Source organism: Balaenoptera borealis (genome assembly GCF_965194805.1).
Source record: "Balaenoptera borealis genome assembly, chromosome: 5".
Taxonomy (NCBI): Eukaryota; Metazoa; Chordata; class Mammalia; order Artiodactyla; family Balaenopteridae; genus Balaenoptera; species Balaenoptera borealis.
In genome coordinates, this window is record NC_138862.1 from 12,695,433 (window position 1) to 12,713,507 (window position 18,075).

The 18,075-nt window shown below is 39.0% G+C and overlaps 1 protein-coding gene across 17 annotated transcripts in view; it reads left to right on the top strand.

Annotated features, from left to right (window-relative positions):
• Positions 1–17,879, top strand: part of SYNJ1 (synaptojanin 1) — an 86,194-nt gene extending 68,315 nt beyond the window's left edge. For 7 of the 17 annotated variants that reach the window (XM_082395035.1, XM_082395034.1, XM_082395037.1 and 4 more), the window contains 9 exons: positions 996–1,205; positions 2,550–2,693; positions 3,246–3,284; positions 5,015–5,062; positions 6,346–6,384; positions 6,516–6,586; positions 8,401–8,509; positions 8,773–8,990; positions 14,881–17,879. In XM_082395035.1, coding sequence (XP_082251161.1) covers positions 996–1,205; positions 2,550–2,693; positions 3,246–3,284; positions 5,015–5,062; positions 6,346–6,384; positions 6,516–6,586; positions 8,401–8,509; positions 8,773–8,990; positions 14,881–15,678 — 1,676 coding nt within the window. In that variant the 3' untranslated portion in view covers positions 15,679–17,879. Of the gene's footprint in view, positions 1–995; positions 1,206–2,549; positions 2,694–3,245; positions 3,285–5,014; positions 5,063–6,345; positions 6,385–6,515; positions 6,587–8,400; positions 8,510–8,772; positions 8,991–12,393; positions 12,421–14,880 lie in introns of those variants that run through there. The other 10 variants (XM_082395033.1, XM_082395026.1, XM_082395031.1 and 7 more) reach the window with 6 other exon arrangements.
• Positions 17,880–18,075: the final 196 nt, after the last annotated feature.

Consider the following 18,075-nt stretch of genomic DNA (forward strand, 5'->3'; position numbering starts at 1 on the left):
AAAAGAGGAAAGAGTAACTGAGGGCGAGGGTGAAAGTCTGGGGAGTGGTGGTCAGAGTGCAGTGTTCTGAGTTCCCTGTTGCAGAGGTACTGCAGTTCCAAGGGGCGTATGCGTCAGGAGTGGAGGAGAGCGTCAGCAGGGACAAGACATCAGGTTGTTGATGGGCTGACCACACGGACTTCGATGTCGCCCGGAAGGATGGTAGGACCCAACTTACCAGCTTGCTCTCTCCTTAGTCCTCGATGAATGGGCTCAAGAGACCAGAAGGATGGAGGTTGGAGATTATGGCAGCAAGCGGGGCTTGAGGGTGCTACATAAATTCCTGAGAGCACAGCCTCAAAGAAATAGGCCTTTTTGTTCAGGGTTGGAAGACTGAAGTTCTGCAATTGGAATTGGGTTGCAAGGGGCACCCTGACCCCACTTTCCAACCCTAAGGAAGGAGGAGGTGAGGAGACCTCAGGGGAGAACCAACTTCCCCCTGTTGTGTGTATGCCAGGTTGGGGGAGTACAGGGGACAGAGTAGCGAGGAGACTTCTGGGGAAGGTGTGTGACTGCGTGAGAGCCTGTCTACTGCAAGGGCAGGACCTGAGTTGAGGGCACTGGGGAGCGGGCAGTTCCATTGGTGAGAAGGAAGGTTTGGAGGGAGAGCATTAAGCTTCCAAGTCAGCCAGCACTGAGACAGCTGCTCAGCGGAATATTGAAAGCTATGGCGTCAACCCAGCCCCCGGTGTGAAGTCACCACTGGCCTCCTGTTGCTCTGAAACAGAAGACTGTCTTCAATTACATTTCCTATAAGAGCGTTTGCGCTAATTCTGCCTTTATACGTATAAAATTTTTATATATGCCCACATGCTTAACCTATATATGTTTGCAGTGTCATAATGTTAAACGTGTTTATTTTATGTATATAACCCCTTAAAGCCTAGATTGGTGAAAAAAAAAATCTCTGAGAAAGGTAACATGGTGGTAACTTGGCTGACCTTGCACTTTCTCAGGTGATGTTGATGACTACAGTGCTGAGGTAGAGGAAATCCTTCCTCAGCATCTCCAGCCATCTTCCAGTTCTGGCCTTGGCGCTTCCCCAAGTTCCTCACCCCGGACCAGTCCCTGCCAGTCACCCACCATGTCAGAGGGGCCTGTGCCTTCCCTTCCCGTGAGACCAAGTCGAGCTCCATCAAGAACACCTGGGCACCCAGCTTCACAAAGTGTGTATCTTACCTAAAGTTTTGTATGACTTTCCCTGGCTGATGCATTTGATTTTAGATGCTTAAACCTCTGATGCCTTTGCCTCTCCTTTGGAGACCCATTTTTGTTTTAACTTTCATATCCATAGGCTAAAGTGTAGCATGTTTTCTGTGCATGCAAAAGAGGAGACTTCGCAGATGGTAAGCCCTAGATGGAAAGGGTACTCATCACTGGCACTAGACGAGAATTTTTCTTAGTTCTTTTTCTTTGTGGCCAGGCTTGTCCATGTCTTATCATTGATGGTTTTTTATCGTTATAGTCAAAGCCCATAACTATTCAGGCTTAACTATCTACCTGTACATTACCTAAATTATAATATGAAGCAGAAAGAGACAAGACAGGTTTTTTGAATTCAACTTAATAGTCATGACTCCTCCAAAGTTGGAAGATTTGTCTCTGGAGGTTGTTACGTTACATGGTTTAGTCACTGTTCCATGCTAACCAATGTCTTCAGAAAATACCTTCCATTTCATAAACTTCTCTAGCTCGCCCATGCTACTCTTAGAGGACTGGCTTCATTCAATAAATTCAAGATAAGCCAGGGTATAGAGAGAAGAGACACGCTTTTCTTTTTCTTCTCTCTATTGGCCAGCAGACTGCAAATGACTTAACTCACACAGTACTTCATGCCATCTATTTTTTTAAATAATATAACCACTGTCTCTCTTTTTTATTTTTTTTCGGCTGCATTGGGTCTTCGTTGTTGCACACGGGCTTTCTCTAGTTGCAGCGAGCAGGGGCTATTCTTCTTGGTGGTGCGCGGCCTTCTCATTGCGGTGGCTTCTTTTGTTGTGGAGCACAGGCTCTAGACACGCGGGCTTCGGTATTTGTGGTATGTGGGCTCGGTAGTTGCGGCTCGTGGGCTCGGTAGTTGTGGCTCATGGGCCCTAGAGCACAGGCTCAGTAGTTGTGGCACACGGGCTTAGTTTCTCTGCAGCACATGGGATCTTCCTGGACCAGGGCTCGAACCCGTGTCCCCTGCATTGGCAGGCGGATTCTTAACCACTGCGCCACCAGGGAAGCCCCCTTTGTGCTGTCTTAATAGGGCCGCTCGATAAATCTCCTTCAGCACCTGGGGCCTGGGTAAGAAGTCCACAGAGAGCTAGCCTGATTGCTCTCATGGTACCAGAGGGTAATGTAGTAGCAGAACTGCTTATGTTATTGATACCAGAAATGTGTGTCATTACACTGTAGTACAAATTTAGAAAATTAGCAAAATAATTTATCATACGCATATAGAAAGTACCTTTGTGCTCACATCCACTTGGAACGTGATCCTCTTACCTCAGGTACTTTTTCAGTAGGTTCTCCTGTTGACGCTCTGCTAGCAACACAACTGCAGCAGAAAGATTCTTCCCAGCCCCTGGAACCCAAGCGGCCTCCCCCTCCCCGCCCGGTTGCTCCTCCTGCGCGTCCAGCCCCCCCACAAAGACCGCCTCCACCTGCAGGTAACAAACCATTTTATTTCCATTTTTGCTCGATTTAAAATCTCCCTCCACTCTATTTAAAAATGTTTTGCATGTTTCGAACTTCTAACTTCTAGATTTTACTGTTTTTCTATCACTGGTGCTATTTCCTCAGTTTTTCTCTAAAAAACGTGGTGGGTGTGACAGAACAGGGAAAATTATTGTTTCTCAACTAGATTCCTGTAACATGTTTTCAGAGTTGACCTTTTACAAGTGTGAAAGAAGGGTTTGTTTTGTTTTTGCTAATGGGGTTGTACTGATTTCTATAAAATGCATGATTAGAACTGAAGAACATACATATACTTATTTACTATAAAGTTTTACATATTTGTTTAAATGTTCTTTTAAAATAAGTATAATGTTTCTATTTAGAAGCATTTGCATTACATAATAGCTTTTTTATAGCACCAAGACATGAATATGTGGTTTCTACATGATATTTGACATCAGGAATACTACAGTAAATCTTTGACATTTCAATTCTTTATTTAATGTCGTTTCCTTTCTGCTGCACATTCTCTTATGAACCATAAGGGGCTAGGAGTCCTGCACCTGCTAGAAAAGAATTTGGAGGTAACCATTTATATTTGTTGTAATGTATGGATCTTGGTTCATTAATTTTTTTGGAGTTTGATTCCTATAACTGAAAGACATTTTAGGTTTGTTTGATAAAAGTCAAAATGAATGACATTTATATGCCAAGTTAAAAATAGCTCCAAACTTCCATTATATTCCTGTTAAGTAAAAGATTAGAGCTTGGTTTTATTAGTGAATAGAATTAACAAGAGCTTCCATTTTCCAGATAGTCAGAGGTGAATTACTCATCAAGGCCTGATATACTTTTTCTTAATAAATACAGTCAATTTGGTTACAAAGATTTAATTCCCCCAAATCATACTACTTTCAAGAGTGATTCAGGCACAATGAATATAGAATGTTTCCCAAGTATTTGATTATATTAGATTGTATTAGAGCTCTAGTACATTCCCTTGCCAGTAGCCTGTGGATTAGCAAAGTGTCCTAGAAATGCAATTTAAAGTTAAAATAATTATCTGAAATATAGCTTTCATTTTGCATGGCTTTATCATAACTTGTCATAACATTCATGCCTCATTTTTAAAATGTAAGAACAATTTTCTTTTATATATTTCAATAAAGAAATTCTTACTAACACATGGGTCACTTTTTGTTAAAAGTGTAGTTTACTTGGTTTACATGAAAACTCACAGAGCGTAGTTGGAGGTATACATTTGACAAGCTTATTTAATCTAATTCTCAGGAAAGGCTGAGGCAAGATACTTCAGTCCCACAGAAGAGCTTTTACAAATCCAGTTTTAATATCATTAAGGCTCACTATACACATGCAGTTGGTCTCTTTCTACTCTAGCTGCCTAAGGACATTGCGGACCGACTCGTGTGTTGTTACAGATTGACTTTGCTGTGTGTAGATTTTAATGACTTTGTATAATAAGGGTAGCAAAGTTATTTCAGCACTGCGGCTTCTGCAAGATACTGCTGGAGTATAACTTTTCCATTGACTTACAGAAAACATTAATTTTTCCGGTTTCAAACTTGTGCTTTTATTTATAGTTTCATAATAGACTTTTATTTATTTTCTCCTTTAATTAGGAAAACAATCTGTAGAAAATAAGTTAAATAAATTTGTGAAAAGTTATACATGTTAGCAACTCAGTGGCTTAGAAATCTGATTTAATTTTTAAAAATCGCTTCTCTTCACAATTCTTTTGTAGACAATGTTTGCAGTGTATTTTTTTTAACCCTATAAACCAATAACTGCTTGAAGGCAATAAGCTGAGAGAAAGTAATTACAGTACTTTTAGGTTTTTTTTTTAAAATAATTTATCGAAAACTAACTTCTCAGAGACTAATATAGTCTCACAGAGATTTCATATGAAATTGGAACCTTAAGATTTTTTTTCCTTTTTGACTGGCAAATATTGGAGCTTTTATTAGTGATTTAACACTGAATATAAAGAATGAGATGATCATAAAGCAAAGGCTTTCATTACACGTATTTTTCAATTCCCTACTGCTAGTAATGTCAGATATAAAAAGCAAACTGTCCTTCTCTTTCATTCTAACTGTGGAAAGGGCCAGACTCAGGTTTGGGCCAGGCATCTAAAGTCACTTTGGTTTGTATTGATATCTTTGAAGAAATTTAAAACAGTGAAAGAACTTTTTTGCAAAAGTAAGCTTAGCTCAGAAATTGTTTTGTTTGCCTGCCTTTCATTCTGTGCTACGGGCCCTGAACAATATACAGCTTCTGTTCTTTCTCTAAAAAGGTACTGGAGCCCCTCCCAGTCCTGGGGTAGCTAGGCGAGAGATGGAAGGTAACAAGACTTTTGCATCACAGAAATGGATCTCTCGTCTTATTTCTAAATGTCAGCCCCTCCAGTGTTTAAAGGCATACCAAATCTTTTCTTGGTCCAACTGTAAACTCCCCCTCCCATCCTTATGTATACCTTGTAATTTTGTATTTTTTTTCTCTTTCCATTCTGTGTTGTGTATAGTTTCTAATGGATGTCCATTTAATTTCCCCACAATTCTCATGTTGTTTTGAACTATGTTTTGTATATATTTCGTATATCCTTTGGATGTGAAATTATTGTACAACGTTATTTTAAGAAGAATGCCTTCAAAATTCTCTTCAGAATAAGTCAAATGTTTAGAAATGTACTATACTAACTCTGGAGTTTTAAAAATTAATAATTGTAATTAAACCTTATTAATTCAGGTCCAAGAATATAGTATTTTTTGGATGATTTCAGATAACAGAAATGTTTTAATGTATAATGATGCTGAACTAAATTTGCTTAAAAGGCTATAAAAACTAGAAGCCATTCATTAAGATTATAGTTCTTAAAAAGCTGATGGATTACATACAACAATCACGCTTGAATTTCCTTTCAAAAAGAATAAATATGAGATGCAGGCCTCAATAGTGTCCCCTACTCCTTTTGGCCCCAAAAGTAGTTTATTTCATTTCATCCTTCTGCTACCTTTCTAATGAGTTTGAGCCGTGGTTTAATATTGTCTTGCATGAGGCAGATATTTGGTAATAAGATGTGCCGGTCTTCTACCTTCATCATAGGATTTTGCTATAGAAATCCCAAAGATCCCATCGTGGGATTCCTTTATCCATAATGACATCTACAGCATGAAGCCCTGAAACAGTGCCATTAGGCGCCTCTTGCGTGACTCGGAAAATGTAGTGCTGTCTGTTTGCTCCGGAGCTGTCTGTCCACCAAGCTCTGGGAAACAGTGGGGCTGCATCTTGTGACCATCCCCCTAAGCTGACCATGTGTTTTCAAGGTTCACAGGAGAGAGCTCTGTTGGGAAAGTCACCTTAAAAGTGACCTTTTGAATGAGGTATCAGACCAAGTGCTAAGCTGGCTCCCATGAATGTCACTCTCAGTATCCTAATTTTTCTCTTTTTGGGGATATTTCCTTCAGAGCTGATAATACCCTTCATCATTATCTAAAGCAAAGTACTTTTGTTTCCATCTCATGCCCCCATTTCTGCTGGTAATGAAACAGAACAGCCAGCCAGTGTTATGCAATATGGCTTGATTGTTTACTCATGACTAATTTTTTTTTCCTTCCTGCTTCAAAGCACCCAAAAGCCCTGGAACAACACGGAAAGATAATATAGGTAAAAACACTTGAATTCAGCTTAACCTTAAAACTGGACCGTGCATAGACACTTGGGGTATAAGTACATGGTTTCTTGTTTCTTTCTTTTTTAAAAAAACTGAAATACATGGTGCGATGTCTTTGTTCCAGGACGCAGCCAGCCTTCACCTCAAACAGGACTCACAGGCCCAGGACCTGCTGGATACGGTACAGCCAGACCGGTACGCAGCACCTCGCCTGGGAGCCAGGAGGTCTAGGTTCTAGGTCCCAATTTGCTGCTAATGAAATGTGTTATCTTGAAGAAATCATGGGGCCCGTTAAGGCCCCAGTTTCCTCAACTCTAAAATGGGGAATTGCACTTGACGCTCTCCAAGGTACCTTTCAACACTAAGAGTATTTTAACATCCTCTTCAAAAGTAACTAAACATACTTCCTTATTTGAATAAAAGTGATACAATTAAGTAATTACGGTCGCTACATAAATATCTTAGAATCTGTATATGAGGAAGTGATGTTTGGGGACAACTTTTTATATTATCTGAGTAATTCTTCAATCAGAAGGATTTTAAAACTAGATTTCAGAAAACCCATTTATGAGAGTCGGTCAACTAAAACTGGTTCTAAAGGTGTTAAAGGCAGGAGAGCAGATGGCATTGCAGTGCCTTTCCCTGTGTTGTGAATCTGTGGTTTTCTGCGTGTTTATCAGTGTTCTCTTATACACAGAATTATCCTCTTATTCACCCAAGTGAAAATTTTCTCTGGAATAGAACAGGTAACTTAAAGGAAAAAAAGAAAGAAAGAAAGAAAGAAAGAAAGAAAGGAAGGAAGGAAGGAAGGAAGGAAGGAAGGAAGGAAGGAAGAAAAGAAAGAGAGAGAGAGAGAAAGAAAGGAAGGAAGGAAGGAAGGAAGGAAGAAAGAAAGAAAGAAAGAAAGAAAGAAAGAAAGAAAGAAAGAAAGAAAGAAAAGAAAGAAAACAGAAACCAGGATCAGTCTAGTGGAGGCTGTTGCGAGGCCTCCAGCTGAAGAGTAAGAAGTGGGAACTGTTACTGTAACTGGAAATTGAGACACTTCCGCTAATGAAACTACTTGTAATTTCTAAGAAATCCTCAGAAGATTTATAAGATAGAAATACTTCGTTCTTTCTCTTGTAGCTTTCTATTTAACATCCAACCTAAAGGCCTTTTTCTATATATAATATCACACTCCAAAGTAAAATGTCTGTGGAATATACCTAAAGATAGCCATTACCCACTCTCCTTTTTTCCAAAGAAGGGGAAATTGCTATCCATCGATTCTACCACTTCCCACAAAGTACTTTCTTTATTTAATACTGTAAGAATAGGGAAGGAAAGTCAGAATTTTGTGCGATAACATTCATAACTTTTGCTTAAAATAAGGAGTATTGGGGGCTTAAAGTCTTCAGCAAACGTGTGAAAATAGAAAAGACATTTTTCACCAGTGTGTCTTCCAGTGTATTTATTTTAGCATATCGAGTAAGCCACTCAAGAGGTTTTACATCTGTGTTTAAAAAAAAAGACCTCGGCATGGTTTTTCATAAGCCGCTTAGTTACACAGTGTATGTCCCTCTCCACGTCCTCATGACCTGTAAGACCATCCCCGTCGCCCATGAAGGCAGCATTGCACGGGATGAAGAACACGGCCCTGCAGCCGGTCAGACCTGAGTCTGGCTCCTGGCTCTACTTTCTAGCTCTGTGGCTTTGGGAAAGTTGTGTACATTTCTTCATCTTCATTTATAATAGAGATGATAAAAGAATACCTACCTCTGAGGGCCATGTGGACAACGAAATGGAAATGCCTACGCAGTGCTTAATTAACACAGCGCCTGGCACATAGTAAATAGTGGAAAATAAAAAGGAAGATCTTTAAAACTTATGACGATGTGGCTATAAATAGAGAGCCATTAAAATGACAAGAGGCTGAGGAAATGAGATGAGATGCAAAAGCAAATATTTTCACCAAACCTTATCTGTTGAAAATAAGTAAATATCTCAACGGTTACGTTTCCCATTTTTAGATTATTCCACCCCGTGCCGGAGTGATCAGCGCCCCCCAGAGCCATGCTCGGGTGTCTGCTGGGAGACTGACTCCTGAAAGCCAAAGCAAACCGTCAGAAGTACTGAAAGGTAGGCCCTGTATTAGAAACAGCAGTGCCGTTCTGTATTCTTTCCCTTTTTCCTTTTCTTTTTTTTTCCTTTCTGCAGCGTCTCGCTTTTTACAGCTTACTCACATTGGGATAGCCTCCTGTCTTTCCTCATGCCACAAGAAATGAGGCTGCTTGGGGCCAGGGCTGGGCGGGACAGGGACTGGAATCTCGTTCACTTCACTAAAGGAAGGATAAAAAGTGGTTTTCTAGAAAACACCTGACATCTGGAAGTGACTTTTTTAGGGCCAGCTCTTCTTCCTGAACCACTGAAGCCTCAGGCCGCCCCTCCTGTGCAGCCTTCTGTGGCCCCGCCGGTTCAGCAGATGCGGGAGCCTCGTGTCCCGGTGGCCACACCTACGCCTCAGTCTGCCCCGAAGCCCAGCCTCGAAGCCGCCCCGCAGCCGCCCCCTCGGAGCAGGTCGTCCCACAGCTTGCCTTCTGAACCTTCAGTGCAGCCGCAGGTAAGTCCTGCCAGCCGGCGGAAGATCATCTGGACGCTTCTGTGAGGGTTTTGGCTTATTTTCTGTTTTGTTTTGTTTTTCTGTTTTTCTTTTTTTACTGAGGTATATTTGATGCCTTTGGTATAGTCTTTGAACATACTTATTTTAATTATTAGCTTAAGAGATAAACAAATATGAGATTCACTTTTAAAAAATGTTTGTCTTTTGGTAGTAATCGCATGTTCAGATATGACTTCAACAGGCGAATGTCATTGGATATCTCAAACCAGTCACACAACAGATGCATGGTTTGGCTGTTTGAGGTTTGGGGCGTTTGGCTGTTTGAGGTTTGGGGTTTTTGTCTGTTTGTCTAACCTGTGGCCTGGATCAAGGGTTCTCAGAGAGTGACCCTAGATTAGGGATCTTTAAGGAATTCCAAGCAGCTCCCAGGCTGTTTTATCTTGTTAATGTTTAAAGTGTTGGTGACTTTCTGGTTTTTTTATGCATAATTTACTTTGGATAGTTAATGAATTAGGATGGACAATAATAATTTATTTTCTTATTGCTCACAGTTAATAAATTAGTTTTGGCTTTTACTTCCTGGAGAGAGAGGCAGTCAGATCAGTCCTGACCATTGGCAGTAGAGTTAATTTCCCGTAATCCTCTTATTCCTCCTGATGCCACACAGCTAGCTCTTTTCTGTGGTGGAGCCGGCACTGGGCTTCCTCAGGGATCTCTTAACAGTTTCAGACACTATTGGATCAGTTTAGAAGTTTTGGGCGTGCAGCAGCAGGCTTATTCACCAAAGTAAAAACCATCAAAATAATGTTATCTCATGACTGTCACACAGAAAACAGTGCCATTGCACTGTTGAGGATGCTGAAGATGTATAATAATTGTAGAAATCCTTCCAACGATAAATATCCATTATTTTCTCTCTGCCAATCGGCTTTTAGTGCATCATGAATTTTTCTTCTCATTTCCTTGTGAGGTGTACTATTGTATTTTTTTTTTTTTAATGTAATTGGAGGGCAAGAAACTTTCAAAGTAGCTGTATCTTAGAGCTTTGTATTAGTGTTTTAGGACAGAAAGTGATCATGAATTTCATAGTAAAAGTGAACCCTGATTCCTAAAACTCTATAAATGTTTTCAGTATTGAAAGTAGGTATGGTACTCTGAACAACTTCAGAAAGAACACACTTCAAGTAAGATTGCAGTTCTCAGTAGAAAGTCATCTTATGACACAGAAATACTACAGGATGAATATTCCAAAGACTGCCATATATCATTTTCTTAGGTCATTTTTCAACTTGTTTTGCTTTCTGATTTTCATTGGAATGGGTGTGGTAATTTGGTGACAGACAGCAAGCCCATGCTTTGTGTGTGGCTCAGTAGATTGTGTTCTTGACTCTTGCATTCTGTTCATCAAAACTATGAAAGATGTTTGTTTTAAACCTTCTTTTTGCCTCAGTCACTGATACCAAATTCCTCTGCACATTATATACACAGACACACTTTTCTTTTGGGGGAATGGGGTCTTGTTCATGTGTAGACTGTCTTTGTGAAGGATCACAAAGTGGTTAGTTTCCTCCTTGGAGCTTAGAACGCTGAGGGGCCGGAAAGAAAGGGAAGTATTTTACCTTTTGTGCCTTTTGAACTTTGAACCATAAGAATAATACCTATTCAAAAAATAATAGACATTTAAAATTTTTAAAATCTTCTGCAGTGGCTATAAGTTGAAAAGGATGAGATAGTAAAATATGACATTTGATATTTTGGTAATAATATGAAATAGTCTTAGAATTGAACACTTAGTAATTTTTACAAGTCTTTATCAATTCTGCCAAAAATCTACAAGGTATTTAAAACATAAAAACACACATGACCCAGCTTTACTTTTTATTACTATTTAAGTGTCCTTTGATTCTATAATTCCATATAGAAAAGATTCTTCTAATTCATATGATTATACAACACGTTATATATCCTTTACAAAATGTGAAAATGCCTCACCTATCTGACTTCCAACGTCTTAGTCATCTGATTATCAGCTAAAAACCAGAAGTCAGGAATCCAGTGAGAAGTAAAATAATAGCATCATGGCTATACTATTAACGTGATAGCTGACAGTGAGGGAAGAGACCAAGTAGAAGATCTCAGCATTCTGGATCAATTGAATACCATCCCTGTGTATCTTAGTATAAACCCATTCCTATTTCCTATCCTGTGCCAAAGCTGATACATCAAGATCATCAGGAAAGCATTAAATTCAGGAGTCTCATGTTTCGTAGGCAGGAAACTGTAGTAATACTTAATATATTTTAGAATGGTGTCTCTCTAAATTGTCAAAGTGAGTTTTGGTATTTTAAAATAAGGTGAGCTTTAAATATTGGGGAAGATTTGCTCAAACTGTTCCTTGAGAATACTGTAATTTTTAAAAGTACTTCTATATTATGAAAAGATTATGATTTCATTTTTAAACAACAAAAAGAGGATCCAGTTTCTTACCTTGTTGTACCTTCCAGCTCATAAATTATGAAGTGAATTAATGCTAGTATCACCCTTCAGAAAACCTGAGTAATATAGAACAAGCCTGGATCCTGACCATTTGTTAAATACCATTTTTTACTTTTTTGCCAAGTGATGCCATTTTGTACATTTTCTCTAATGATGATAAACCCACAGACTATCTTAAGGCTGTGTCCTACTCTTCTTGGGCTGCCATAACAAAATACCATAAACTGGGTGGCTCAGACAGTAGAAATCTGTTTTCTCACAGTTCTGGAGGCTGGAAGTCCGAGATCAAGATGCCACCGTGGTTTGGGTTCTGGGCTGTTTTCCTAGCTTGCAGACAGCTGCCTTCTTGCTGTGCGCTCACATGGCCTTTCCTCGGTGCTTGCACGAGGAGAAAAAGACAAAGCCCTCTGGTGTGTCTCCGCCTAAGGGTGCTAATTCCATCGTGAGGGCCCCACTCCCATGACCTCATCTAACGCCAGTTACCTCCCAAAGGCCCCATCTCCAAAGACCATCACTTTGCGGGTTAGGGCTTTCAACATATGAATTTGGGGTGGGGGGGTGACACAAACATTTCATCCGTAACAGGCTGCTGAAAATATTTTAGAGCTTCCAAACCCTATTTGGAATATTATTTTTGGAATAGCCACTTTGAACTAGTTAGTAATCAACCTCAGACAAAATTAAAGTTTGAACACTAATTCAACAATACATTTTTCATTCAAAATGACAGAAGAAATTGGGATTGTCTCTTGATCTTATGCTATGACCTGCAAATAGCACTGCTCTTGGATTTTGTATATAATATAGAAATAAAAGAATTTTGAAGGCTGAATTGTTAGGGTTGTTGGTTGGTCTCCGATTGTCCTCCTAACTCTTTCCTTTGATGTCTGTGTTCCCTTTCTCAAAGCAGGAGCAACCATCAGGGTAACAGGTATTGGATTATTTCTCAATCTTATATGTGCTTTTCATCTGTCTTAGCACATTAGATGTATGAATCTTTTGCTTCATACATCTAAATTTTCACTCATTTTAAAAACCACCTGTCCACATTAATAAATTCTATTATCATACCATAAAACCTGCTTTTTTTCTTAGTATTTTGAATTTTTAGGAACCATTTTAGTTCTTGCTAATGCTTTCCCATTTTTTTTGCTTTGTTTTTTACAAAAATTAACAAGACTAAGAAGTTTAACTTCAAGAAGGTAAGCTTTAGGTATATAGAAGTGTATTTGGCAAAACCAAATTGGTTCTTGGTTTTAACAATGGCATAATTACATAAATACAAAATTCAATTTTTTTTCTTAGATTTCTTTTGGGAAATTTCAAAAAATAATTTTAGTAGCACGATTCTTTTTCGTAAGGAAGAATTGATGATTTACAAAGATGAAAGTTAACATAGCAGGATTGTTTAAGGGCCTTTCCAACACCCTTCTCTGTAAAAATACCATCATCATTAATGTCAAGTCATCACAAATCCTGCTTAGATATATATAAATTAATTCTAATGTAATGAATGATGGTGTGGCTCTCATTATAATTTCAAGTCTGATTGGGCAAAATGATCCTGTTCCTATCAAATTACCCTTTAACTTATTTTGAAAGAAAAAATTTTAATATATGAAAATAAAGATATTTAAATGTATAGCATTTATTGGGCAAGGGCCTGCTATTCTAAGCTGTGCAAAGCATAAACTTCTTACCTATAATGTCTATGTCGTGGACTCTTTTATCTACCATGGGAGAATTGGGGCCCAGGCCCAATCAAGTACTTCTGTTTTGTTATATGAACCATAAATAATCCAGACATTATTGGTAATGTAGAGCTAATTGTAATTTTATGATGTCTGTGATAAATTTGTCTCTCAAGTACTTTAATACACTTAGAATACAGTTTAGAATCCGTGACATGTTTACTCTTCAATTTTGTACAAATTTATTGCCACATTAAGTTTAAAGAAAAACATATTTGTTTACTCAATTATAAAGTATGTTCTAGATCAGCTGAATAAAACAGATACTAGAGAGTGATTCATTTATGAAGTTATCCACACTGTTTCCTTTTGCAAATGAACAGCCTTCCCTATTCTTAAGCACCAAGTTACTGTTTCATAAGATGCAGTTACATTTTATTGGGACTGCTGCTCTTTTTTTCAACATATTTCATGAATGTTTAGTTACTTGCTTTAACAACGATCTAAATTCATTTTGGGTCATGCTCTGTTTTGTTACATTGCAAGTCTTGAGCTAAAAGTCTCCCTCCCCTGTCCTTTTCAACCCAAAGGTTTGTTTTCTTACCTTTAATTTGGCATAAGTATCCAAGCCATCTACCTAGTTTTAATAATTATGTAGGTTTTTAAAAATTATTAGAATGAAGTTCCTGATGAGCCAACTTTCTCATAAGGCCAGGCCCCCAGTTCTGTTTCCCGTAGGGAAAGTTGGCCGTGCTCAGTCCCACAGCTGTGCTCCGCTCCAGCCGGCTTCTTTGTGAAGTAGGCACACAGGGCAGATTTTTCATGACTGTGAAGTAATTCCGACCCCTCCTCCTGCCAGTAACAGTTCACAGCCAACTGTGTCACGTAGAGAGGACTGTGCACCCCCTGGGCACAGGTTCATTTTTGTTTAAGAATTAATATACCAAATAGAAAATGGGACTCCCCCCTCCACCCCGTTTTAAACAATCATTGCATTTGATTGTTAACCAACGTATCTGTTTTGGAACATTTTTACAAGATGAAGGAAGGTCAGTTAAGGAATATTGTCACGTTATTCACAGAGTTTATCCTGCAAAGGAGAACTTACATTAAAAAGCAAAGAATGCCTTGGAAATTTATTTATCCAAGTAGAAAAGGAAAAGATGTGTTGTCTTCAGCTGAGGAATACAAATATACTAATAAAATTAATTTTCATCCATAAAGTTGAATTTCCATATTTAAATCTCAATGAAAATATATTTAAAAGAACAGTGAAACCACATCATCATCATAGATGGGTGCGGGAAGTTTATTTATAGAGATTTCGCATAAGTTCTAAAGATGGATTTCTTCAGTTTGTGTGAACATCTGATAGAACTGGGCATGAGCAAAACTCATCTGCTAATTCTGTACAGTTCTCCATCTTACCATATCAATACTTGCATGGATAAGATAAGCTCTGTTTAATAAAAGGACTTATTTATTTAGTAGGGAGTTTTTAAAAAATAATATTTTAGCTGTGTTATCTTACTTAAACCACCAGAGTAACAAGCCACACAAAGCTGCTTTTTATTTTCTAAATTTGTATACTTCCCCACACTGACCCCCAAAATGAAGAATAATTGAGACAGGAAGAATAGGGGGTATTCAAAGTAAATATGTTGCTTTTTGGTTGATTATTCAGTGCTCTCTCTCTTCTCCAGGTAAAAACAAACGGAGTCTCCGCCATCAGTCTGGACTCGCCATTAAAGACTGACCCATTTGAAGACCTGTCATTGAACCTGCTTGCTGTATCAAAGGCTCAGCCATCTGTTCAAACCCCAGAACCAAAGGGGTTGATTTCATTGCCTTCTGCAACCCCAAGTAACATGAATACTTTGAGTTCTGTAAGCTGCATGCCGACAATGCCTCCAATTCCAGCCCGGAGTAAATCCCAGGAAAACACGCGATGTTCTCCAAACCCATTCATTGAGAGCTCGAGCAGCACAAATCCTTTCACCGACAGGACTGCCGCTCCCAGAAACCCCTTTAGAGCTGAATCTCAAGCATCAGAGGCCACTTCGTGGTTCTCCAAAGAAGAGCCCGTTGCTCAGAGTCCTTTCCCTTCTCCGAAGCCTCCCGGACAGAACAGCAGCAAGCCTTCATCTTCACTGGGTGGCTTTGAGGACAGTTTTGATCCGCAGGGCCCACCTACATTAAAAAGCAGCAACCCAAAAGGATGGGTAACCTTCGAGGAAGAAGAGGACTTTGGTGTGACAGGAAAGTCAAGGTCCACTTGTCCAGACCTACTGGGTGATCAGCCGAGTTCGTCTTCTGGCTCCAAGGTGACCTTTAGTGATGACTGGAATAGAGGTACCAGTGTCTCCTTCTGTGTGTTGCCAGCAAGAAGACCACCTCCGCCTCCTGCCCCTCTGCTCCCACCTGGCACCAGCCCTCCAGCAGACCCTTTCACAGCCTTGGCCTCTAAGGCATCACCCACGCTAGACTTTACAGAAAGATAATGTTCTACAGTAGAAAGCAGTCGTTTTTTTAATTTTGGCAGGGTAGAGCCAAAAGAATTGGGCATTCGTTATTCATTATGTGCAATAAGTAATTGTTAAGTGCACTGATGTTGTCATGAAATACCACTATTTAATGTGTACAAAGTTGGAATATGTGTATATTGGAAATAAGGAAAAATCTTTCCCATTATTAACTGGAATTTTGGTGTGTTTCTGTTTGGATAAATACGAGAGAGTAGAAGCCATAAAAAGTGCTCGAAACTACTTTAGAAAATAGTCCTTATTCAGAAATTCTTTGTCAGTCTCCTTTACAGAATCTCAAAAAGCCCAAACAACTTCTAGCTGACGTTACTGCCAGCCCCTTTTGTACTTGTTAAAAATTGGTATTTATAAGTATTTACCAAAGATCTGTCAAACTTATACTGAAACAGAATTTAGAAAGACATTGCTTAAAGAAAAAAAAAAATGTGTATAGACACACACACAAATAAATACACTTACATACTTGTAAAACACATAATTTAAATTCTAAATCAGACCAAATTTTTACCTAAAAATTAGAACATAGTTCTTCTTTCAATATTTCATTATCTAAAGGATGGCTGAAAATGAAATCTGGACATTTCATTACTTTTCTTTCTAAAACTAGAATGATCTCACTAGGGAACCACTATCGACCACCGTTCCACACCCACCCCCGTCTGACACGCACACCGCGCACACCCTTGTTACTTGCCACTCTAGCAGGTACGCCGGCTTTTCCGGGGGGAGGAGCTTCTTGCAGCCGGAAGCGGCGTAGTGTGTGGTTACAGTCGGTCACGTGGGCAGACACCCCCGGCCCTTTCAAAAAAGCACACTGGCCCAGAAAGTCGGGAAAGCACGTGCCACCGAGCTCAGTGAGAAGCGTTAGAGCTCAACGTACACGAAGGCGTCCGCTGCCCACGGCCCTCGCGCGCTTCTCTTGCCGCCTCCGCTCTGGAAGTGGTGAGCGGCCGCAGGCGCCGCCCGGGGGGGAACTGGGATCTACTCCTTGTGTGTTCTCTCCCTCTCACGAGCTACACGACACATCTGTAATGCTGCTTTACGTGTGTAGAGGCTACACCTCAAATTAGCTGTGGATTTCGTCTCCTGCACTGCCAATATGCAGCTGATCCTGCTTTAATTTTATGAAGACGTACACAGAATGTATACAGAATGTAGTATTTTGATACCATTGAGTAATCCTAATCAGAAAACTTGAGCAATAGTTGTTTTGTTGTCAGTTTAAGATTACTTTTACCCATTATATTAACGTTCCTTTTATACAAAGAGTTGTATATGTCGACCTAAATTCCGTTGTCCGCATTTAACCTTTAAAGATGTGCATTAGCGGAATATCAGAAAAAAAAGAGTTCCTGGCTAAGAATACGTAAAATGTAAAAGCACAGCAAACTGCATCGCACTTAACCGCATAAAGCAAATCTGTTAGGAAAAAAGCACTTTTCTAAATACTCAAATGTTATCAGAATACTATGTTTATAAAAGTAACCCTGTCTCTACTAACAGCCAGGATTTGCTGTTAGAAATAACTCGTGAGTTTTATATTGCGCTTTTTGGGGGGGGTTCTAATCATTTCAGCAGTAGTATATTTTAAACAGCAGTATTACTATAAGCAGTGTGCTTCAAAATGTGAATTAACTTGTTGAATCTGTGGCTTTAACATCTATGTGATTAATATATATAGTATTCAATATTTGCTCTCCATTAGCAGAATAATTCATTATGAACTTCACTAGTGCAGATTGCAGTTCTGTGAGCAATGTTTCCTATTGAATATAAACTACTGTCTAAAATATACATATCATCTAGCAGCTCAGCCTTTATCCGGAAATTCTACTTGGCAAGTTGCTGAAAAAGTGCACAAAGTTATGAAAGTGAAAGGTATGCTGCAAATAACTAGCCACTATTCTGTGTATTATTAAAATATTTACCAGTTCTGTTAAAAGCAGAGCAGAAACTAGACACTAAGGATCTCTTTGTGAATTCTTCGTTCTCTATAGTAGATTGCTGTTTATATGTAAGAATTTTATTGCTTATGTGGCATACAGTATTTATAACTATATACTTTATAGAAGTACAGTATTAAAGTCAGTGGTATGTAAACACTCTGTACATATCCTGTGAAATGTGCTCTCATATGAAATAAATATACCTGTCTTTACCATATTGACTACTTTGCTCAAAGGGGAGGAATTTTTCTCAGCCATTTTCCTTGAACTTTATATATACGGGTTTGGTGACATTTGGGGATTAATTCTCGTTGTATAATTGGGTATTTTAATTCAAGATCTTATTTTCATCCATTTCACTTCTCTATGTAATATTTCGGCTAAAAGTAAGAAGAATGCTATTCTGAGA